Source organism: Dendropsophus ebraccatus (genome assembly GCF_027789765.1).
Source record: "Dendropsophus ebraccatus isolate aDenEbr1 chromosome 6 unlocalized genomic scaffold, aDenEbr1.pat SUPER_6_unloc_1, whole genome shotgun sequence".
NCBI lineage: Eukaryota > Metazoa > Chordata > Amphibia > Anura > Hylidae > Dendropsophus > Dendropsophus ebraccatus.
This window is the reverse complement of record NW_027208415.1, coordinates 76,111-101,889: the sequence shown is the minus strand read 5'-3', so window position 1 is coordinate 101,889 and position 25,779 is coordinate 76,111. Positions and strand designations below refer to the sequence as shown.

Sequence of the window (25,779 nt, the reverse complement as noted above, 5' to 3'; positions counted from 1 at the left end):
GACCCAGGTCGCTCTTACAGGGACCCAGGTCGCTCTTACAGGGACCCAGGTCGCTCTTACAGGGACCCAGGTCGCTCTTACAGGGACCCAGGTCGCTCTTACAGGGACCCAGGTCGCTCTTACAGGGACCCAGGTCGCTCTTACAGGGACCCAGGTCGCTCTTACAGGGACCCAGGTCGCTCTTACAGGGACCCAGGTCGCTCTTACAGGGACCCAGGTCGCTCTTACAGGGACCCAGGTCGCTCTTACAGGGACCCAGGTCGCTCTTACAGGGACCCAGGTCGCTCTTACAGGGACCCAGGTCGCTCTTACAGGGACCCAGGTCGCTCTTACAGGGACCCAGGTCGCTCTTACAGGGACCCAGGTCGCTCTTACAGGGACCCAGGTCGCTCTTAAAGGGACCCATGTCTAAAGAGCGACCTGGGTCCCTTTAAGAGCGACCGGGGTCACTTTAAGAGGGACCCCGCCGCTCTTAACCCCTTAGGGACCAAGCCTATTTGAGCCTTAATGACCAGGCTCATTTTTTAAAATCTCACCTGTCTCACTTTATGCGCTTATAGCTCAGTGATGCTTTAACATATGCTAGCGATTCTGAGATAGTTTTTTTGTAACATATGGTGCTTTATATTAGTGGCAAAATTTGGTCACTATCTTTTGTGTTTTTTGTGAAAAGCATAAAAATATTATGAAAAATTTGCACTTTACAAACTTCGAAATTCTCTGCTTCTAAAAAAAGAAAGTCGTATCACATAAATTAGTTGCTAGGTCACATTACCAATATGTCCTCTTTATTCTGGCATAATTTCGTAAACATATTTTACTTTTCTTGGGTGTTACGGGTGTTCTTGGGTGTTACGCTTAGAAATGTATCAGCAAATTATCAATTTTTCATGAAATTTCCAAAACTAATTTTTTTAGGGACCAGTTCTTTTTTTAAGTGTGTTTAGGAGGCTTGTATACTTGAAACCCCCATAAATGACCCCATTTTGGAAACTACACACCCTAAGGAATTATTCTAGGGGTATAATAAGCATTTTAACCCTACAGGGGCTGGAGGAAAGTATATACAATTAGGCCGGAAAAAAAATGGAAAATAGAAATTTTCAAATAATATGTTCATTCAGATTAAAGTATCTAATTTTCACAAGCAAAAGGAGAGAAAAAGCACCCCACAATTTGTAACGCAGGTCCCCCTCAGTGCAATGTTACCCCATATGGGGGCATAAACCACTATATGGGCACACAGCGGGGCTCAGAACGGAAGGAGCGCCAATTCGCATTTTCAGTGCAGATTTTGCTGTACAAGTTTTCAGGCGCCAGGTGCTTTTGTCAGGTATGGAGGTCAAGGTATGACCTCATAAAAGAAACATTTAAATCTACAATGTATACTAACACGTGATTTTCCTTACAATATATAATTCTTAACAAACTGCTTCAGATATATATATATATATATATATATACACTAGTAGCTCGTAACTGCTTCTGCAAGGGAAAGCCTTCACATGGAAGATTGATGGTTCCTGTCTTGGACAAAGAATGGTATGCTGGTGGTCTGCAGAGGAAGCTAGAGGAAGTCACGTCCAGAAGATATGTGAAGATAGAAAACGTTACTACCACAAGAGTCTAACGGCCTAAGCTACGCAGTAGAAAATGCATAAATGAATAGAAATTTGGTGTAATCCAATTAGATCAAAGAGGAATGTAATAATGTTATATTGTAACCACCCCTATATTCTACCGTATAAATGTATGGATCAAGGAAGTAATAAAGAGGAGTGTATATGGAACTTGGACCAAACTGGTTGTTGGTGTGATTTCCTTACGGCCGACACTTCCCCATTTTACGATCTAGACATAGACAGTTGGTTGAAGCGTGGCAGAATAAATTACCCTAATTACCCCATACCTCCCTGCCACGACACTTGCGCCCGAACAATAGGCCGGCACCTGCAGGGGGGGCCTACCCCGTGGGACCGACACCCGCTGTCTGCTAGACGATCCCGGACCGACTGAACGAGCCTGATCAACTCCACCACAACGGTAAGTCTGCTGATTTTATAAATCTGTAGCTTACCTGTTGTGTCAGGCGGTCCTGTGTGAGTCTGTGGGTAACCTGCTCGATCCCCGTGGTGACCTTAGCGACGAGGTGTTCCTCCCGCTGTGCCGTCCCGAGAGCCCGTAAATGTACGTGTATCATTGTGTACGTACAGCTTGTCGTAACCAACTAACTGTCTATGGGTTTCTTCCTGGGGCTCTGAGACACGTGGTGGTTTAACTTGTCAGAACTGGTGTCAGTATAGAGATAATTTTGGGTTTGACAGAGAACCTGTGTTACAGAGATCCCTGTTCGGGCGCCAGTGTCGTGGCAGGGAGGTATGGGGTTATTGGATGATATGAGTCAACTGATACACGTTCATCCTCGAAACCAAACCCTGGTGAAGGCTGGCGTCTAGTCCTAAGTGACCCGCATTCAAATGTCCCGGGGGCAGATTTCCCTTCCCCATCACTCTGGTATGGAGATTCCTCCTTAAGTCTGATAGGGGTGTTATGGAATTGCTGAATTGTAGCTGCAGGTACTTTATCAAACTCATGAGACTGTGGACTGAATGGGTCACCTGATGCTCGCTGTGGAGATAAGATCATAATGGGAGCGGCACCTGGGGTGGGTACATAGATGCCATAGGAGTCCCAAGGGGGGTGCCAGATGAGTTTAAAGCTAGGGATCAGGTGAAAGCAGGATTTGAATCAATTTTTCCTCAGATAACCATAAACAAGAATGTGGATTGGATAAACTATATTTATTACAATCAACAGAGATTTGTCAATTATACTCGGGATGCCCTACATGGATTGGTAGACCAACTAGGCCCCACATCTATTATGACTTTCCAAAACAGAATGGCCCTAGATATGGTGTTGGCAGAGAATGGTGGGGTATGTAAAATGATCAAGGATGTTTGTTGCACCTAAATACCTGACAATACTGGTCCAAACGGTAAAGTAACCCTAGCCATTAAAAAACTAGACAACATATCTGAAGAGCTAAAGAGGAATGCTGGCATAACAGACCCATGGCACCAGTACTTCTCTTGGATGAGCGGATGGCAGAAGTGGCTAGCACAGGTGGGCACGGCGCTAGGAGTAGTGTTACTGGCCTCGTTAATCGTGGTGATCTGTGTGATCCCTTGTGTTAAGAAGATGCTGTCTAAGGGTTTGGATGAGGTTACTCCAGTCTTTCCTTATCTGGGGAAGATAATCTCACCTATATGGAGGAAGATAGTACAGGAGAAGTTCCCCCAATGAGAGTTATTACTGAGCAACCCATGGTTCTCCCAATGAGAGTTATTACTGAGCAACCCAGGGCCTGACAGGTTCCCTTTGAATCACCTATACGATAAAGAATAACCTAGACTTACAACTTAATTAGGGATAGATAAGGGAAGGGTAGACTCTCATGGTGACTAAGTCCCAGTGAAAGGAGGTGGTGTTTGTTAGGAACACAAACTCCAGTAGCTGGGTGAAGTATCCCTACTCCCCAACCCTCATCATGAGACAGCTACAAAGGCTCAAGACTACTAGTTTTTAGGGAGACAAGGGGGCAAAGGTTATTCTAAAGGGTGATTAAGTGATTTCAATGTTTCTAGGGGGGACTGTCAGGTATGGAGGTCAAGGTATGACCCTCATAAAAGAAACATTTAAATCTACAATGTATACTAACACGTGATTTTCATTACAATATATAATTCTTAACAAACTGCTTCAGATATATATATATATATACACTAGTAGCTCGTAACTGCTTCTGCAAGGGAAAGCCTTCACATGGAAGATTGATGGTTCCTGTCTTGAACAAAGAATGGTATGCTGGTGGTCTGCAGAGGAAGCTAGAGGAAGTCACGTCCAGAAGATATGTGAAGATAGAAAACGTTACTACCACAAGAGTCTAACGGCCTAAGCTGCGCAGTAGAAAATGCATAAATGAATAGAAATTTGGTGTAATCCAATTAGATCAAAGAGGAATGTAATAATGTTATATTGTAACCACCCCTATATTCTACCGTATAAATGTATGGATCAAGGAAGTAATAAAGAGGAGTGTATATGGAACTTGGACCAAACTGGTTGTTGGTGTGATTTCCTTACGGCCGACACTTCCCCATTTTACGATGTAGACATAGACAGTTGGTTGAAGCGTGGCAGAATAAATTACCCTAATTACCCCATACCTCCCTGCCACGACACTTTTGCAGTGCCCCTGTAGTGCCATCAGAGTGAACCCCCCCCCCCCCATAACTCAGCCCATTTTGGAACGTTAACCCCTCAAAGAATACGTCTTGGGGTGCAGTGAGCATTTTGACCCCACAGGTATTAGAAGAAAGTATTCAAAATTAGACAGTAAAAATGAAAAACTAGAATTTTTCCAATAATATGTTTGTTTAGTTTGAAATTTTTCAACTTCACAAGGAAAGGGAGAGAAAACGCACCCCAAAATCTGTAACGCAGGTTCTCTTGAGTACAACGGTTCCACATATGTGAGCATAAACCACTGTATGGGCACACAGCCGGGCTCAGAACGGAAGGAGTGCCAATTAGCATTTTCAGTGCAGATTTTTCTGAAGAAGTTTCTGAGCCCCGGGTGCGTTTGCAGAGCCCCTGTAGTGTCCGCAGAAGAGAAACCTCCCAAAAGTCACCCCATTTTGGAAAGGGCACCCCTCAATTAAGTCATCTTGAGGTGCAGATAGCATTTTGACCCCACAGGTATTAGAGGAAAGGATTCAAAATTAGAAAGTAAAAATGAAAAAAAAAATGAATTTTTTTCAATAATATGTTTGTTTAGTTTGAAATTTCTCAATTTCGCGAGAAACAGGAGAGAAAATGCACCGCAAAATTTGTAAAGCAGGTTCTCCTGAGTACAACGGTACCTCATATGTGGGCATAAACCACATGGGCACGCAGCAGGGCTCAGAAGGAAAGGAGCTAGTATCGGTTATTAGAATAGCGCAGTTGCTAAAAAAATGTTTTTAAAATCAGATTACAGGTAATCTGGGGTGGTGACGGGCAACCTGGGAGTGTTTACTTGCTATCTGGGGTGGTGATGAGCAATTTGGGGTGGTACGAGCAGTCTGTGGCAATCTGGGGGTGTTTATGGGCAATCTGGGGATGTTTACTGGCTATCTGGGTTGGTTATGGGCAATCTCTGGTGGTTATGGGCAATCTGGGGGTGTTTACTGGCTATCTGGGGTGGTAACGGACAATCTAGGGGTGTTTACCGACTATCTAGGGGTGTTTACTGGCTATATGGGGTTGTAACGGACAATCTGGGGGTGTTTACTGCCTATATGGGGTGCTAATGGACAATCTGGGGGTGTTTACTGGCTATTTGAGTTGGTGATGGGCAATCTGGGGGGGGGGGGTCACAGGCAAACTGGGGTGGTGATGGTCAATCTGGGGGAGGAGTGACAGGCAATCTGGGGTGGTAACGGGTAATCTGAGCGGTTACAGGTAAACTGGAGTGGTTATGAATAATCTGGGGTGGTTACAGGTAATGTGGGGTGGTTACAGGTAATGTGGGGTGGTTACAGGTAATGTGGGGTGGTTACCGGTAATGCGGGGTGGTTACAGGTAATGCGAGGTGGTTACAGGTAATCCGGGGCACTTGACTTTTTATCCTGTTACCAATGATTTTTGGTGACGGGACAAAAAGTGCCGGCAGCATTTGGAACAAGTGATCAGTGGTATATAGTATATACCGCTGATCACTTGTACCAGGACCACATCGGCTAGTCCCTGATCATTGCCCCATGCTCTCTGCCACCTCTGGTGGTGGAGAGAATGAGAGTTTGATCTTTTTTAAGGGTACAAACACACTTCTGGCTGCGTATTCGCAGCAAGACTCGCTGAGGATCCCGGCCATGTTTACTCAATGACAGACAAACTCGCAGCAGGGATGTACATCCCTGCTTAGAGTTTGTCCGCAGCTCACCCCGTTAACTTCCCGGCCGCCGGAGACTATACACCAGCTCATCCCGGCTATGGGGCTCCCGACTTCTTCACGGCACGTTCAGCTAATCAGTGCTGCGGTGGGGCAGCGCACTTATTGGCTGAGAGGGACGTGCTGGGAATCAGCGAAGGACCAGATGATGTATAGTCGGGACCAGGTGATGTATAGTCTCCGGCGGGGGGTTAACGGGTCAGCCTTTGGACAAACTCGCAGCAGGGATGTACATCCCTGCTGCGAGTTTGTCTGCCATTGAGTACACAGGGCCGGGATCCTCAGCAAGTCTTGCTGCGAATACGCAGCGAGAAACTCTCTGCCGATGCGGCAAGTGTGTTTGTACCCTAAGGAATTAATCACTGTGAACACTAAGGTTATTCTGGGGGGGACAGGGGGGGGGGACATGTATTCATCTCCTCTCACTGTGGATTAACGGTGAGAGGAGATGAAAGCATGCAGTGCCCGTTACCGGTGGCCGCCGTTATACTGGTAATAACGGCGATCGTCGGTGCGGGGACTGGCCGGGACTGAGCCCACACTCTGCCCCAACTTCTCAGCGACCTCCGGTAGCTGAGAGGAGGGGGCTGCGGGCATTACCTGCGCTGCTGCACTATTCTGCACCATCGCCATAAAGAGCTGATGGCAGCAGAATAGAGCCCATTAGTGATCGCCGTAAAGATTCATATAGGCGGTCACTAATAACATAATACATGTATTCTCTGGGTCACTACTGTTACGGCGATACCACATTTGTATAAGTTTTTTTTTAACTATTACCACTTTGGCGCAGTAGAAACTATCTTCCTAGCCAAAACCCACAAAAACTGTCGCCACATTGCCAGATCTATAGCGTTCTTATCTTTTGTGCGACAGAGCTGGTTTTGGGCTTATATTATGCGGGAAGATCTGTAGTTTCTATTGATACCAAGTTTTATATGTATATGACTTTCTGATCTCTTTTATGACGTATTTTCTAAAGCAGATTGATAAAATACAGCTATTCTGGTACTGTTTTTTTATTTATTTTTTTACAGCGTGTTTCGTGCGATATAATTATTGATATCGTTTTATATATTGGGTCGTTATGGACGTAGCGATACCAAATATGTATAGGATTTGTGTTTTTCATCACTTTTATGTAATGTTTTATAGTGTATGGGGAATGTAATGCATTTTTATTATGGGTGAGGGGGGGCAGGGGGAATTGTGTTTGATGCACTTTTTTTTAACTTTTTTACACTAGTGTACATTACTGTACACTAGTGTAACACTTTCATCACTAATACAATACACTGCACTGCTTCTGCAGTACAGTGTATTGTATTATGGGACCATCCTGCTGACAGGCAGTAGCACAGCAACTCCTGTCAGCAGGATGGCTTATCCATGGTAAGCCCGGGGGCCTCCATTAGGCCCCCGGAGTTACCATGGAGACGTCGGGGGGACCGGACGGCGCTGCGGGACCTCTGATCACGTAAGTGGACTTGCGGTGCCGTCCGGTACACACCGGAACCCGTTAGATGCCGCTGTCATGCTTTGACAGCGGCATTTAACGGGTTAAACTGCCCGTAGCGGAGAATCCTGGACGCTCCTAAAGGGACGGTACCCATGACACTCCTAAAGGGACGAGACCCAAGGCTCTTAAAGGGACGGGACCCAAGTCGCTCTTAAAGGGACGAGACCCAAGGCTCTTAAAGGGACGGGACCCAATTCGCTATTAAGGGGATCCATGTCGCTCTTAAAGGGACGGGATCCATGTCGCTCTTAAAGGGACGGAACCCAAGTCGCTCTTAAAGGGACGGAACCCAGTATTTAAAGTTTATCTTAAAGGGAAGTCACTGGTAAAGGGGCGCTCTTTTCAAGCACTATGTATTTCCCTGGAAATGCAAATCTAGTTAGTGTATGTGGCAAGTTTTTGTGCAAATGTTTTTACAAAAAACTACTGAGTGCATCAACCAAAGTATACCACAAATATAAAAGAGGAATGTGTCACAAAAAAACAATCTCAGAATAACCACGATAGTTAAAAGCATCACAAAGTTATCACTATATAAAGAGAGACAGGTCAGATTTAAAAAATAGGCCCTGGTCATTAAGGCCAAAACAGGCTGCGGAGGCAAGGGGTTAAACAAGGTCTGTTGTTGCAAACCTGCAACAATCGCCATTGTTTAATAAGATAAATACATTGTGTGAACCAGGCTTAAACACAGTTTTTCTTTTTGATGGAAAATGTCATCCACTGCCCTGTGCCCTGCACCACTATTTAGTAAGCATGGGTGTTATCTGTTATTTCTACTATTAACATCAGTAGAACTGCAGATCCCCGCAGGAGGAAGTCTTTTACCTGTTCATCCAAATCTGTTTTTTAAATACTTTCAGATTTTTTTAATATAAACATCTGTTGCTAGTTTGAACATAGCCTTAAACCATCAACCCGATGATTATGTGACTAGCGAGGCTGGTCATTATTAGTTGACCCAGGATGTTACCAGGTACCGTCAGCATTTTTTGTGCTTTTGCTTAGTCTATGTCATGCACTGAGCTATCATTAAATATACATTTGATTTCCTTAAGGTTGGTGATATTCCAGATGCGGAGGTAAAACCACCTGAAAATGTACTTTTTGTGTGTAAATTGAATCCTGTTACAACTGATGAAGATTTGGAGATCATCTTTTCAAGATTTGGAAACATTAAGAGGTATTCTCTTAGCCTAGACACTGTGTCCTTGTATAATTTGTTAACAGTCAAAAAATGTAAAAATCTCCACTCATTCAGTACTTATCAGCTGCTGCATGTCCTGCAGGAAGAGGTGTATTCTTTCCAGCCTGACACAGTGCTCTCTGCTGCCACCTCTGTCCATGTCAGGAACTGCCCAGAATTGGAGTGGTTTTCTATGGGAATTTGCAACTGCTCTGGAACTAGGCACTTTGTCAGACTAGAAAGAAAACACCACTTCCTGTGGGACATACAGCAGCTGGTAAGTATTGGAAGCCTTGAGATTTCTGGAAGTAAATTACAAATCTATTTTTTGACACCAGTTAATTTAAAAATAAAAAAAAATGCCAGAATAACCCTTTAACACAAGTTAAAGGATACCCTGTATCAGCATCCTAAAAGTTTTCATATGTTGCCTGGGGTGCATAAAAAAAGTCAAACTCACCTACCCCTGTTCCAGTTTATTTGGGTTACCAACCTATTAAAGCTTGTTGCTACTTTCAAGACAAGCCTCCATAGGACCTGTCTGTTCAGCCACTGTTAGACCGGAAATTGCTGAAACAGGAGCTGTGGGGATTTAGGTGTGTGTTATTTATTTTTAATGTCTCCTGTCATCCTCCATGTTAACTCCACAGGAGGTTGTCTCCTCCCCCTTTTAGAAACCGGAAACCTACAGGAAGGTTAACCCCTTCATGACACATGATGCCTATTTTGGCCTTGAGGACAAAAGCATTTTTTATTTTTGGATTTTTCCCTCCTTGTCTTCTAAGAGCTGTAGCACTTTTTCCTGTACAGAGCTATATGAAGGCTTATTTGTTGCAGAGTCATTTGTACTTTTCAATGACCTTTTTCATTTAACCACAAAACAAAACAAAAGCCCAATGCTGTGAATAGAACGGCGCTGTACACTGGAACCGGGCCACGATTCAAAAAAAGGACCGCGTCTGCACCACTCTATACATGGGCAATTCTTAAAGCGAAAGTACCTGATGGTACATTTTGCTTTAATTCCCTCTTGGGGACTCTTATTTAATCATTAGATTGCTTATACTGTTTAATTCTATGCCATAAAGGAAGACTCTATGACCAGACTGCTGATCAGACTGCATGGAGGTATTATACCCACTGCTGACCATCATTAACTGCGAGGACTCTGCTCCTGAGCTCACTTCATAGAGCCCCTGCTCATTATGGCGTACCAGTTTGGCATAATGTGGGAAGTTATTATGGTATACCAGTACATAATATGTTGGGGAGGGGTTAAAACAGTTTCCATCTTTGCCTCCCTCTAATGAGTATTACTCTGGCAGGACTGTTTTGTGGGTTCAATCCTCCACTGGAGTTCCCAGCTGCTTCTCCACGTACTGGCGGATCTTGCCATCTGGGTGGGTTTCAACCCTTTTTCAGCATTCTGTGTCGTGGCTTTCTCCTGCATGGTTCTGTAGCTTATTCTACTGCCTAGCCTTAGTCAGGGCTGTGGAGTCGGAGCTAGTTTTGGCTGGAGTCGGAGTTGGAGTCAGAAAAAATGTACCGACTCAGACTCCAGCTTTAAAAAAATCTTTAAAACATGTAGAATTAAATTTTGATATGAATTTTACAAGTTTTGAATATGAATATATATTATGAGCAACATTCTAATAGGACACTGGCCCTATTACATAAGGGTGGTCATGAAAAAGTTGTCGATCACTATTTGGCAGTTTGTTTCTGAGCTGGAAGAGTCCATTGTATGGGGGGAGATCTGTGCTGTTCTCTTCCTGGATGCTGGATGACTGTATATGAGCAGCAGTGTAATATGAAGATATCCTGTGTAATATAGAGGAGGAGAAGACATAAGTAGTGTAGCAGTAACCTCTGTCCTCAGTGTGGTGTTTTCTCTCTGGGAGAAGATTGTGTGTTTTTCTTAAGTGTTCTATGGCTGCAGCAAGCTGTGTGTGTGTGTTTGGTGTGCGCTATGGCTGCAGCAAGCTGTGTGCGTGCTATAACTGCAGCAGGTTGTGTGGGTGTGTGTGTGTGTGTGCGTGCTATTGCGTGCCCCCACAGTGACCTTCTATATCACTGTGTGACCTCTATATTACTATATGTGACCCCTCTCTATATCACTATGTGTGACCCCTCTCTATATCACTATGTGTGACCCCTCTCTATATCACTTTGTGTGACCCCTTTCTATATCACTTTGTGTGACCCCTCTCTATATCACTATGTGTGACCCCTCTCTATATCACTATGTGTGACACCCTGTATATCACTATGGCTGACCTCTATATTACAGGTATCTGGCATTGTTATCAGTGTTTTTTTTTTAAGTATGGTGAATATTTAGTTAGAAACATAGAAGATCGTCAGCAGGAAAAGACCACCTGCTCCATCTAGTCTAGTTGTGAGTAGTTCAGGACGTGGAGGCTGTAGACTAGCTGCATCCACTGCACACACAGGAGAATCTGCTTTATATACAGTATTCCTTTATTCACTCAGAAGTCGCCCCAGGATCATGTAGGACATTAGGGAGAAGCTGCTGAGCCAGTGTGATAAATAACTCCCCTGGTATATGACTGGCCATTTATGAAGGAGCAGGAGTCTGAGTCGACTTACCGACTCCACCGCCTGGCCTTAGTGTGTGTCCAGCAAATGAACACAATGCAGCTTGCTTCGGCGTAGGTTCCATGCTAGCATCTGGCCTGTTTTGGCATTGGGATCATGCTGCTTCTTTAAAGTATTTGGCATTAACCTTATGAAGAATGCAGATATTTCCAATCCATGGGAAATATTGTGGTCACCAGGTCATGCAGCTCCGGCCTGTGGCTGTGGGTGCCTCCTTCCTCCTGACACCTGTCTGGGTGAAGGTCACTTTCAGTGTGAAACTCTGTAGATTGTTAATTGCATATTCAAAATGGAAACGTTCAAGTTGATAGTACCAGAAACCCCACAGGCCTCCTTTATGGTCTCCATAGACTAAGGACCCTATTACACTGGACGATTTATTGTGCGAAAAATTGTTATACTGTAATAATTTAAATGATAATCACTCTGTGCAATTGAATCGTTCGTGTGTCGTTGATCGTTGATTTAGATCTGAACCTAAAATTATCATTTATTGTTCACTGTAATTCCTTATTCACTCGCTATAGTGACGCATTTTTTTTACTAATCGTTCAGTGTAATTGCACATTGTTCATTTTTTTTTGCTAGGATCAGATAGAGTAAACAATCTTAGTAACGATTGTAGCTAAGAACAATTGTTCTGTGTAATATGGTGAACGATTTCAGGTTAACAATTATGTTTGCAATCGTTTATCATTAGTCGTCAATCGTTAACAATCGCTCCATGTAATAGGACCCTTAAAGAGTCACCGTCGTATTTTTTTTTTTTTTGCAGAAATCAATAGTCCAGGCGATTTTAAGAAACTTTGTAATTGGGTTTATTAGCCAAATCTGCCATTATCTGCATGTAAAAAGCCTTTTCCCAGGTCCCCCCTCCTTCCTCTTTTTCATCCACTCTGAAAAATCTGAAAATTGTGACTTGTTGCAGGAGACGTACCCTGTCTGCTCTAGGGAGAGGGGAGGGGGGAGGAGGAAGGAGGGAGTTAGCTGGCAGCAGAAAGCAGATAACAGAGGATTACAGGCACGGAGCTGGGTGACAGCTGTAATCCGAGCTCAGACAGGTCACTGGTGACTGTCACAGGAGATATCCCGTGAGGGATTTGTAGATTAACTCTTTGTTGTCCTGTTTTGGTCTTTTCTTTAGCTCTCTCCATAGGAGAACAATGAAGACAGGGGGGAGAGCTTCAAACTGCTTTTTCATGATAAAAATGCATTTTTCGGATAATAAACCCAATTACAAAGTTTCTTAAAATCGCCTGGACTATTGATTTCTGCAAAAAAAAAAAATTCACGACAGTGACACTCTTAACCCTTTAACCCTTTGAGGACCAGGCCCAAAATGACCCAGTGGACCGCGCAAATTTTGATCTTAGTGCTTTCGTTTTTCCCTCCTCCCCTTCTAAGAGCTCTAGCACTCTCAGTTTTCTATCTACAAGCCATGTAAGTGCTTATTTTTTACAGGAATAGTTGTACTGTGTAATGGCGTCATTCATTTTACCATAACATGTATGATGGAATTCCAAATATATTATTTATGAAGATATAAATAGGTGAAATCGTAAGAAAGAATGCAATATGGTAACGTTTGGGGGGTTCCTGTGTCTACGTAATGAACTATATGGTAACAGCGACATGACACTATTATTCTATAGGTCAGTCCGAACACAACCATATGCAGGTTACACAGATTCTCTAATGTTATATATATTTTTTTTTATGAAATCCTTTTTTTTGGCAATTAAATATTAATAAAATGGGCCTATTGTGACGCTTATAACGGTTTTATTTTTTCACCTATGGGGCTGTATGGGGTGTCATTTTTTCCGCCATGATCTCTAGTTTTTATTAATACCATATTTGTGAAGATCGGAAGTTTTGATCACTTTTTATTGATTTTTTTTAATATATAATGTAACATAAAATCGGTAATCTGCGCACTTTTTCCCCTCTTTTCGTGTACGCCGTTTACCGGTCGCAATGACGCTTGTTATATTTTAATAGATCGGACAATTACGCACGCTATGGTATATTATATGTTTATCTATTTATTCATTTTTATATGTTTTATTTATATAATGGGAAAGGGGGGTGATTTAGACTTTTATTGGGGGAGGGGTTTTGGGGTAGTGTGTTAGTGTTTTGAACTTTTTTTTTTTTACACTTTTGAATTCCCTTTGGGGGACTTGTACATACATTACTTTGATTTCTTCACTGATCATTGCTATGCCATAGGCATAGCATTGATCAGTGTTATCGGCGCTCTGCTCATTGAGCCTGCCTGTGCAGGCTCAGTGTAGCAGATCGCCGATCGGACCGCATGGAGGCAGGTAAGAGACCTCCAGCAGTCCGTTTCAACGATCGGGACCCCCGCAGTCACACTGCGGGGGTCCCGATCGGTAAGTGACAGGGGACTCCCCCTGTCACTTACACTTAAACGCTGCGGTCGCGCCGCGATCGCGGCGTTTAAGGGGTTAATGACACGCGGCAGCGCGATCGCTGCAGCGTGTCATTACCGGTGAGGTCCTGGCTGCTCACTGCAGCTGGCCCCCACCTCCTATGAAGCGCGCTCCGCTCCGGAGCGCGCTTCATAGCGGGAATAACACCCATGACGTAAGGTTACGTCATGGGTCGTCTGGGGACAGACTTCCATGACGTAACCCTACGTCCAGGGTCGTCTAGGGGTTAAGGACATGGCCCATTTTCGTTTTTACGTTTTCGGTTTTTCCTCCTTGTGTTTAAAAGGTCATAGCACTTGCATTTTTCCACCTAGAAACCCACATGAGCCCTTATTTTTTGCGTCACTAATTGTACTTTGCAATTACAGGCTGAATTTTTGCATAAAGTACACTGCGAAACCAGAAAAAAATTAAAAGTGTGGTGAAATTGAAAAAAAAAACGCATTTCTTTTATTTGGGGGAAATGTGTTTTTACGCCATTCACCCTGGGGTAAAACTGACTTGTTATGCATGTTCCTCAAGTCGTTACGATTAAAACGATATATAACATGTATAACTTATATTGTATCTGATGGCCTGCAAAAAATTCAAACCGTTGTTAACCAATATACGTTCCTTAAAATCGCTCCATTCCCAGGCTTATAGCGCTTTTATCCTTTGGTCTATGGGGCTGTGCGAGGTGTCATTTTTTGCGCCATGATGTGATCTTTCTATCGGTACCTTGATTGCGAATATACGTCTTTTTGATCGCTTTTTATTAAATTTTTTCTGGATTTGATGCAACCAAAAATGCGCAATTTTGCACTTTGGGATTTTTTTGCGCTGACGCCGTTTACCGTACGAGATCAGGAATGTGATTAATTAATAGTTCGGGCGATTACGCACGCGGCGATAGCAAACATGTTTATTTATTTATTTATTTGTTTACTTTTATTTAAAACCTGGGAAAAGGGGGGTGATTCAGACTTTTATTAGGGGAGGGGGCTTTTTACTATTAACAACACTTTTTTTTTTTTTTTTACACATATACTAGAAGCCCCCCTGGGGGACTTCTAGTATATACACTTGGATCTCTCATTGAGATCTCTGCAGCATAGATATGCTGCAGAGATCCATGAGATCGGCACTCGTTTGCTTTCGGCTGCTGCAGCCGAAAACGAACGAGTGCCGAGCCGAGGACGGCGCCATCTTGGACGCGTCCCCGGCCGGCATCAGTAACGGAGATCGCTCCTCCGGGACAAGGTCCCGGAGGAGCGATCTCCCCCACTAGACACCAGGGAAACGTTGCCTCCGGTAATCGGAGGCAGCTGTCAACTTTGACAGCTGCCTCCAATTAGCTAATTAGCGGGCACGGCGATCAGACCGTGCCCGCTAATAGCAGCGGTCCCGGGCTACTCGCGGCACCCGGGATCGCGGCACTTCAAAGCGGGGCCCCCGCGCGGCCCCGCTTTGAAGTGCAAGTGAGGACATAGGACGTACCGGTGCGTCCTATGTCCTTAAGAGGTTAAGGACCCATGACGTACCGGCACGTCATGGATCACTGTCACTTAAGGACCCATGACGTATCGGTACGCGGGTCCTTTAAGAGGGCGCCGCGGCCGGCCGAGTCCCGATCGGGGGAGATAGCCTGCTATAATACATAGCAGGCCATCTCTCCCTGTTGGCATGGAGGGTTGTTAACCCCCCCCATGCCGACGATCGCCGCTATTGGCTGATAAGCCCATAGCGGCGATCGGAACCTTTCCGGGCCATCGGTGGCCCGATGACCCGGAAAAAAATGGCGGTCGGTGCTGTCCGAGGACGGCACCGACCGCCATTACTGTAAAAAGTAATGGTGGTCACGGTACCACCGTCCCGATCGCCGTGAATCGAAGTCCCCACAAGTAATAAATACCTGCTCCGGACCCCTCAGCTAGGTAGCTGAGGGGTCCAGAGCAGGTATTTGTACATTACTCACCTGTCCCGGGGTTCTGATCGGCGTCTTCCGGGTTCCCGGCGTCTTCTTCATCTTGTCGGGTCTTCGGCTTCTTCCGTGAGTCCCGATCGGCTTTTTCCGGCTCCAGCGTCGTCTTTTTTCGGATCTTGTGCTCTGCTGCCCCCTAGCGGCTGATAAGTGTACACGTATCAGCCACTACAGGGATGTTCAGAATGTAGTAAAAAAAAAAAAAAAAATTTCCCAATTATTTTTTTTTCTATTTTCCGCACCCTATCGCCGCTGAGTGTTGATCAGCATCGCACGAAAGTGCACTGCTAATCAGCAACTCCTCCTTTTTGGCGTAGGGTGTTTTTTTTTTTATATCCTACTGCCACGGTCTGCTGATAAGTGCCGAACATAAGCGCGGCATTTATCAGCAACACCATTTTTGGCGTAGGTTTTTTTTTTATACTTACTGTAAAAAACATGTAAAAAAACACTACATTACACCACACTACACTACATTGAATAAAATTTTACACTACACCACTACATACCCCATATACCAATCCCTATATAAAAGTGGCCCCCGGCGTGTTTTCGGTATCGGACGCATACGTTATTATTGCCTCCGACACCGAAACAGCCAGTGAGGATGAATGGGGGGGATCCTTCTTTCCTCCCTTCATCCTCATCCTCCTCATCATCCAGTGACATGTCTGGGGGTAGCGTAGCGTACGCTGCCCCCCAGACACGTCTTTTCCGCCAGTACCGTCCCAATAAGAGATGACGGTATGGTGTGAAATTCTACACACTCTGTGAGCATACCTCTCTCATACTTACAGATTTAGGGTACGTGCACACTGCGGAATGGCGAAGGATAACTCTTCGTGCATTCTGCAGCTGGCACCCGCCGGCGGACTGATGCAGGCGCGCGTCTCCGCCCGTGTCATAGACTCCATGTTATGCACGGGCGGATTCCATCATCCGTCATTCCATCAACACGTTGGACGGAGAGCGGAATCCGCCCGTGCATAGAATGGAGTCTACGACACGGACGGAGACGTGCGCCTGCATCAGTCCGCCGGCGGGTGCCAGCTGCGGAATGCACAAAGGGTTATCCTTCGCGATTCCGCAGTGTGCACGTACCCTTAGAGTGTATGAAGGAAGGGACACCTGAATCCTGCCCCCAGATGCCCCCTCCCCCCCCATCCTCGGAGTTAGTGGGAAGATCGTCCGGGAGCTGATCTTCCCACTGCTGGATAAAGGTTACCACCTGTACGAGGATAACTTTTATACCAGCACCCCCTCTTCCGGTCCCTCGCTGCCCGAGCTACTGTAGCTTGCGGCACGATCCGTAAATATCAGAAGCAGTAATAGCGCCCTAATATTTAGCAGCCATGGAGCGGACCCAGCGCTTCTGGATATAAAGGACCCCGTATCGCACCAGGACAACATTTTCCAGGTGACGTCCACCCCACTGGAGAACAGGAGACCCCAGAAGAAGTGCAGAGTGTGGCGTAACAGGGGGATCAGGAAGGACACCATTTTCCAGTGTAACACCTGTCCTGATCACCCCGGCCTCTGCATACTGGATCGTTTCAAGGCGTACCACACGTCATTGGGGTTCTACATTATCTAAATTCTGTCCCTTATTCCTATTTCAGGGGTCACCCTGATCCAGGTTTATTCTGATCGCCATTATGGAGTCGGGAATGAATTTTTCCCCTGTGATGAGGCTACTGTCGTCTGCCTCACGAAGGTTTTTTGCTTTCCTCTGGATCAACACAGGTTGAAGTTGATGGACACCTGTCATTTCCAACCTTATAAACTAATAATTGGTCTAATACCCCCAAATAAATTAGAATTGTCCCTTTTCCCCAGCTAAATAGGTATGGCCGCCATTCCCATTAGAGGATGCCATGATGCAATTACAAAGCCTCTGTGCGGCCAGGACAGTAGAAACCCCCGACAAGTGACCCCATTCTGGAAACTACACCCCATAAGGAATCTAACAAGTGGGGCAGCGGGTATATGGCCCCCAAGTGACGGCCACATTTGGGACGTGAAAATGAAAAAAATGGTATTTTTTATTTTCTCGGCACATGTTCTACACATGTGCCCATCACTAGTGGGGTCCATATGCTCACTGCACCCCTTGTTAGATTCCTTATGGGGTGTAGTTTCTAGAATGGGGTTACTTGTGGGGGGTTTCTACTGTCCTGACAGCACAGGAGCTTTGTAATTGCGACATGGCCTCAATCCTCCATTCCAGCCTCTAAATGGCGCTCTGTCCTTTTGGTGACTTGCCCTGTGCCCATATGGCACATTATGTCCACATGTGGGGTATTTTCGTGTAGGGGTATTTACCCTACACCATGGGTCTCAAACTCGCGGCCCTCCAGCTGTTGCCAAACTACAATTCCCATCATGCCTGGACAGCCAAAGCTAAAGCTTTGGCTGTCCCAGGCATGATGGGAATTGTAGTTTGGCAACAGCTGGAGGGCCGCGAGTTTGAGACCCATGCCCTACACGTTTTGCTTTTATTTTCTTTTTTAACCCCTTGTGGAAATGGAAAAAAATCAAGGCTAGACCAACATTTAGTGTAATTTTTTTTAAAATTTTTACTCAATCATTGATCTTGTCTTGATTTTTTCATTTTCACAAGGGGCTAAAAGATAAAAAAAAACACAATGTGTAGAGCAATTTCCCCTGAGTACGGAAATACCCCACATGTGGACATAAAGCGCCATGCGGGTGCAGGGTAAGCCTCCAAAGGGAAGGTGCGCCATTTGGTTTTTGAAGGCTGGATTTGGATGGAATGGATTTCGAGGGGCCATGTTGCATTCAAAAGGCCCCTGTGTTGCCAAGACAGTTAAACCCCCCACAAGTGACCCTATTATGGAAACTACACCCCTCAAGGAATGTAACAAGGGGTGTAGTGAGCATATGGACCCCACTGGTGACGGGCACAAATGTGGAACAATGTGGTGTGAAAATGAAATATTAAATTTTTTACACTATAATGTTGGTCTAGCCTTGAATTTATCATTTTCACAAGGGGTTAAAAGAGAAAAAAAAACACAAAATGTGTAGAGCAATTTCCCCCGAGTCCGTAAATACCCCACATGTGGACAAAAAGCGCCATGTGGGTGCAGGGCAAGCCTCCGAAGGGAAGGAGCGCCATTTGGATTTTAGAGGTTGGATTTGGCTAGAATGGATGATGAACGCCATATCGCATTTACAGAGCCCTCGTGCTGCCAAAACACTGGAAACCCCCCACAAGTGACCCCATTCTGGAAACTGCACCCCTCAAGGAATCTAACAAGGGGTGCAATGAGGATATGGACCCCTGGATGACGGGCACATTTGTGCCATAAAAGTGAAAAAATGAAAATTTTCACTTTCACGTCACATTTTTCCACATTTGTGCCCGTCACCAGTGGGGTCCATATGCTCACTGCACCCCTTGGTAGATTCCTTGAGGGGTGTAGTTTCCAGAATGGGGTCACTTGTGGGGGGGTTTCCAGTGTCTTGGCAGGACGAGGGCTCTGTAAATGCGACATGGCCCTTGAAATCCATTCCATCCAAATCCAGCTTCCAAAAGCCAATTGGCGCTCCTTCCCTTTGGAGGCTCGTCCTGCGCCCGCTTGGCACTTTATGTCCACATGTGGGGTATTTCTGTACTCGGGAGAAACTGCGCTACATGTTTTGTGTTTTTTTTTCCTTTTATCCCTTTGTGAAAATGAAAAATTGAAGGCTAGAACAACATTTTAGTGTAAAAAATACTTTAGTCTTTTTTCAAGCCATATTGTTCGGAAAATCTGTGAAGCACCTGTGGGGTCCAAATGCTCATCACACCCCTTGTTACATTCCTTGAGGGGTGTAGTTTTCTAAATGGTGTCCCTTTAGGGGTGTTTTTTAGGTTTTGGCACCCCAGAGCCTCTGCCAACCTGAAGTGGTACAGTCAAAAATGACCAAAAATAACGGAGCCATTGAAATTCACTAGGCGCTCCTTTATATCTGAGGCTTGTGGTTGCGTCAAATAGCGCAATAGGGCCACATATGGGGTATTTCTATAAACTGCAGAAATGGGGCAATCAATATTGGGGTGCATTTCTCTGGTAATAAGCTTATAATTATGAAAAATATTGGATTACAATAAAATCTCTGCACAGAAAATTAAAATTTTCAAATTTCTTACACACTTAGCTTTTATTTCTGTGACTCCCCTAAAGGGTTAAAAAACTTTCTGGATGTGCTTTTGCAGAGTTTAGGGGGTGCAGTTTCTGAAATGGGGTGCTTCGTGGGGCTTTCTAACACACAGTCCCCTCAAATACACTTTAAACCTGAACAGTTTCCTAAAAATATCTGATTTTGAAATTTTACTGAAAATTTGGAAATTTGCTGCTAATGTTTTAAGCTTTCTATTGTCTATAAAAAATGAAATATAGTTTAATAAATGCTGCCAACATAAAGTAGACATGTTGCTAATGCTATTTAATATATAATTTATGTGGTATAACCATTTTCTGTATAAGCAGAAAAGTTTTAAAGTTGGAAAAATGCATTTTTTCACAATTTTTCACGCTATTTTGGGTTTTTTCATAAAGATTCGTTATCGACTCCAATTTACAAGAAATGTGAAGTACAATATGTCACGAGAAAACAATCTCAGAATCAGCCGGATAGGTAAAAGCATCCCGAAGTTATTAATGAATAAAGGGATACTGGTCAAATTCATAAAATTTGCTCTGGTCCTTAAGGCCATTTCAGGCCCGGTCCTTGTATTGTCAATAGAATGGAGCCAGGCCCACTCCAGAAATCTTAGGATCTAATACCTTCCTTGGGACTAAAATCCTCCTTCTTTGGAAAGAAAAATTTTAATCTCTCAAAGGGAAAAGACATCTCTTTACTGGTGACTTTCTCACAAACATCTAAATGAGAGTTTTGTGGGTTCTGTAGCCAATGGTCACAGTGACAATGGATTTATTGCAGGAATTATTGGGTGCTTTGCAGGCCATACAAAATTTCCAGAAGGTGGGCACCGTTCTTGACAATAAATAGTTTTAATTCTGCAGGGGAGGTGATCTTTGCAATGTTGCTGTACAGGGGCGTAGCTAATGTCTCCTGGGCCCTGGTGCGAGAGGCCAACTTGCCTCCCCCCCCCCCCCTCCTTTCACAACCAAGTGATGCTATTGGTGTATATATATATACACACACCAAGACAGATATTACCACTAACACCAGCATATTGGAAGAGAAAGTATTATCACCGTACATATTACTGCCATACTGTTACCGACCAAATCCTGTATACTGAGACCTATATTACCAGTAATACCAGTATATAGGAAGGAAACATTACTGCCACACCACAACCACTACCATCACCACCATATTGTTACTGACCAAATCCAGTATACTAAATCACCTCATCCAGTCATATAGAGGTGGCCCCAGCTCTACACAGGCTCTATACACCATATACATTACAGTGCAGATATATCAGGTGACTCACAGGGGAACGTCTTCTCTGATCGGAGTTCTTCCCTTTTCATCTTCTTCTCCGTCTGTCCTGGGCCGTTATGAGAACTTCTCCGAGCCACGAATCCACAGAATCTGCCAGACAGACATATTAGTCTCCTCACTCTGGCACCATCCTCATCTATATACACACTGCACATCTGTATTGTCCCCTTTACACACTCCTTTAGTGGGTAGCCCTGACTCTATGTGACCCCCTAATAATATATGCCCCCCTCTGTGTATTCCCTCTCCCCCCATGTTGCCCTCCTTATAGATGGCCCCCTTTCCCCCCACCCTCCCTTATAGATGGCCCCCTCTCCCCCCACCCTCCCTTATAGATGGCCTCCTCTCCCCCCTCCATATAGATGGCCCCCTTTACCCCCTCCCTTATAGATGGCCCCCTCTCTCCTCACCCTCCCTTATAGATGGCCCCCTCTCCCCCCCTCCCTTATAGATGGTCCCCTTCCCCCCCCTCCCTTATAGATGGTCCCCTTCCCCCCCTCCCTTATAGATGGTCCCCTTCCCCCCCTCCCTTATAGATGGTCCCCTTCACCCCCTCCCTTATAGATGGTCCCCTTCACCCCCCCTCCCTTATAGATGGTCCCCTTCACCCCCCTCCCGTATAGATGGTCCCCTTCACCCCCCTCCCTTATAGATGGTCCCCTTCACCCCCCCTGCCTTATAGATGGTCCCCTTCACCCCCCCCCTCCCTTATAGATGGCCCCCTCCCCCCCCTCCCTTATAGATGGTCCTCTTCACCCCCCCCCCCCCTCCCTTATAGATGGCCCCCCTTCACTCCCCCTCCCTTATAGATGGCCCCCTTCACTCCCCCTCCCTTATAGATGGCCCCCTTCACCCCCCCCCTCCCTTATAGATGGCCCCCTTCACCCCCCCTCCCTTATAGATGGTCCCCTTCACCCCCTCTCCTCCCTTATAGATGGTCCCCTTCACCCCCCCTCCTCCCTTATAGATGGCCCCCTTCACCCCCCCTCCTCCCTTATAGATGGTCCCCTTCACCCCCCCTCCCTTATAGATGGTCCCCTTCACCCCCTCCCTTATAGATGGCCCCCTTTACCCCCCCTCCCTTATAGATGGTCCCCTTCACCCCCCTTCCTTTATAGGTGGTCCCCTTCACCCCCCCCTCCTCCCTTATAGATGGTCCCCTTCACCCCCCCTCCTCCCTTATAGATGGTCCCCTTCACCCCCCTCCTCCCTTATAGATGGTCCCCTTCACCCCCCCCCTCCTCCCTTATAAATGGTCCCCTTCACCCCCCCCTCCTCCTTTATAGATGGTCCCCTTCACCCCCCCTCCTACCTTATAGATGGTCCCCTTCACCCCCCCCCTCCTCCCTTATAGATGGTCCCCTTCACCCCCCCCCCTCCTCCCTTATAGATGGTCCCCTTCACCCCCCCTCCTCCCTTATAGATGGTCCCCTTCACCCCCCCTCCTCCCTTATAGATGGTCCCCTTCACCCCCCCCTCCTCCCTTATAGATGGTCCCCTTCACCCCCCCCTCCTCCCTTATAGATGGTCCCCTTCACCCCCCCCCCTCCTCCCTTATAGATGGTCCCCTTCACCCCCCCCCCCTCCTCCCTTATAGATGGTCCCCTTCACCCCCCCCTCCTCCCTTATAGATGCCCCCCTTCACCCCCCCCCCCTCCTCCCTTATAGATGCCCCCCTTCACCCCCCCTCCTCCCTTATAGATGCCCTTCTTCACCCCCCCTCCTCCCTTATAGATGCCCCCCTTCACCCCCCCCCTCCTCCCTTATAGATGCCCCCCTCTTTCCTTCCACCCTCATAGATGCCCCCCTCTTTCCCCCCACCCTCATAGATGCCCCCCTCTTTCCCCCTACCCGTACAGGCTGATAAAAAACAAAACTTAACTCACCTGACAACGCGCTCCCACGTTGATCCTCACTCCTTCAGTCTGTCCCCGGCTGCTGCGCGGCTGCCGGGGGTGTCTCGTCTTATCCCCGGCAGCGCGTGCATCCCAGAGTTCCCTGCGCGCTGGAACCGGAAGTCAGGGCCCAAGGCGCGCGGGGAGCTCTGGGATGCGTGCGCTGCCGGGGATAAGACGCGACATCCCCGGCAGCTGCGCAGCAGCCGGGGGAAGACAGAGTCGGACTCTTGTGACCGCAAGCAAAACAATGCTTGCGGTCACAAGAGTGATTGAAAGGGAGGGCCTTGCGGGGCCCTGAGGGCCCCGCGGGCCCCCCTTTGTGGCGGGCCCGGTCGCGGCGGCGACCCCCGCGACCACGGTGACTACGCCACTGTTGCTGTACTTCCTTTATTCTTTTGCCTGTTTTCTGTATGAGAAACAGTGCTCTTTTTCTGTGGAAAAATAGGACATGTCATAACTCTGATGAGACCACGGCACAAATTCCCCCATAGAGGTCTGAGATCTGTGTTTTTCATGGATCTGACAACTGTGCCGTCCGTGAAAAAAACGGATGTGATGTAATTGGTTTGATTTTAAAAGCTTTAAACAGATACTTGAAAAACATGGACACGGGTGCAATCACGGATAGTTTTCATGGATCACAGTGGTAGATAGCGGACTTCATCCACAGACCTTGAAAATCACTGAACATGTGAATACAGCATTAGGCTTCTGTAAGTCCAGACACGCTCACTGATTCATTTTCCCATGATCCTTTATCTAACATTTTCAGCTACATAGACAATGGTTATGGACCTGGTTGTATTGCAACTTGTAGTGAAAAGAAATTCTATAATCTACTTTGACTGTTTGTGATATTACTGCAATGTTCTGCCATATTTTCTTGTAATTTACTGCCTAATATACTCACATACATCATACCACAAGGGCACTTCAGAGAATAGGTAGTACCTTTGCCATTGTAGGTAATAAATTCCCACTTTCCAAACTTTTATTTTTCTCCTGATTAGGAAACTTTTATGGCCTTTTTTTTTCTCTCCTCACCTTCACGACGGCACCATAGGAGGATGGGTTGTACCCTAGGGACAGGAAAAAGCATGAGAGGTTAAAATCCCCTCCCCTTCCCTCCAGCACCAGTGCTTTTTCCTGTCCTGCTAGGGCAGACACGAGAGGGGGGGATCCGCGTGAAGATGAGGAGAGATCCCCCAGAAGATAAGTTAAGGCGGGGGTCGATCGGGGCCTAGGTCTCCTTCCTCCTCCGTTACTTAGCGGGTATGGTCCGTCGTCCTTCGGAGACCTCGCTCCAGATTCGGGACTCGCGCGATGGAGAAGACGTGGGGAGTGCGAGGTAACTGGCTGTTTCACCTCCTACTCCTACGAGGGTCCGACGGCTTCCGGAAGTAGGCCTCAGTCCCGGCGAGGCGGCCGGAAGTACGTCACGCTGGAGCACCGAACCGCGCACACGCCGGAAGTGACGTCACTGCACTTCCAGTCCAGCGCCACTATTCAAAAGGATGGCGCAAGCGGGACGAATCGTCTGCTATGGAGATGGATTCCTCCGCTTCAGAAAAGACTGCCTCGGCGGTAACCGTGAGTAACCCCCCTCAGTCGCGCTTCTGTGTGCCGATCTCTGCATGCTCAGTACGCTTCCTATGCCAACTCTGCATCAGGGCTTCCTCGGTTTTCTTTTATACACTAGCTCCGGTTCACTCTGTTAACTATAGGGGTCACCAGGGTGATGTGCACACACGCATATATATTTATATAGAGTTATATCTGGATATATATGTGTGTATGGGAATATCTTGTATCAAGCCACAGTGGGCTATCGGACCATCGGGTCCCGGCTTGGTGTGGGCACAGGCGTCTAGTAACCACACTATGTCGTGGTTCGTTCAGATAGTAGGGATTTTATTAATGTCACAACGCGTTTCGGCCGCCGATTATAAAGGGGGCCTTTTTTAAAGTTAACACATTAGTCACAAATGAGCAGTTTAAATAGCCTCCTGTACAATACCATGATAAGGGACTTCGGGTTAGGGAAGTCCGAACGTATGAAAAAGTGCATAAACAATCAATAGGTATGAACAATAAGTACATTGGTTTGTAAATGTATGGACTCGGTTATTACAAAAAGCACACAAAACACAGTAATATAGTAACTTACAGTTAGGAGGGTCAGCGCCAAGCTCCGGTGTGGTCACGTGAGCGGCCGTGTGATGACTTCATCATCACGTCGGTGCGCAACGGCATCACGTGATGCCCGCGGTGCTGTTTACGTAAACTGCGTAACTAGAAGCAAAAAGGAACGGACAAGATAAGAAAAAGACGTAGACATAAAATCTATGATGTAAATCAACAACAATCATGTTAGCAGCTAATAATATCAAATTATAAAGTCTTTAAAAGGGAAGGAAGGGGGCCATTAATATATTCCTCAGGAATGTTCTCTATATTAATATTAATCATACCAAAATATATATACTAGCACCATCTAGTGGCCACATAAAAAAATGCCCAATGTACATAAAAGGAATGATGTATCTGAATCTGAATATTTACAAAAATTAAACAATTGAGGATGACTCTATGAAAATAGATATAAAATGAGATCATATTTTTAAGATAAAGGAAAAGGGACCGGAAAAAAGGTGTAAGG

General features: G+C 45.9%; 1 protein-coding gene across 1 annotated transcript in view; it reads left to right on the top strand.

Annotated features, from left to right (window-relative positions):
* Window positions 1–25,779, top strand: part of PPIL4 (peptidylprolyl isomerase like 4) — a 158,749-nt gene that overhangs the window by 99,323 nt on the left and 33,647 nt on the right. Inside the window, exon 8 of the mRNA XM_069955649.1 lies at window positions 8,573–8,697. Coding sequence (XP_069811750.1) covers window positions 8,573–8,697 — 125 coding nt within the window. The remainder of the gene's footprint in view (window positions 1–8,572; window positions 8,698–25,779) is intronic.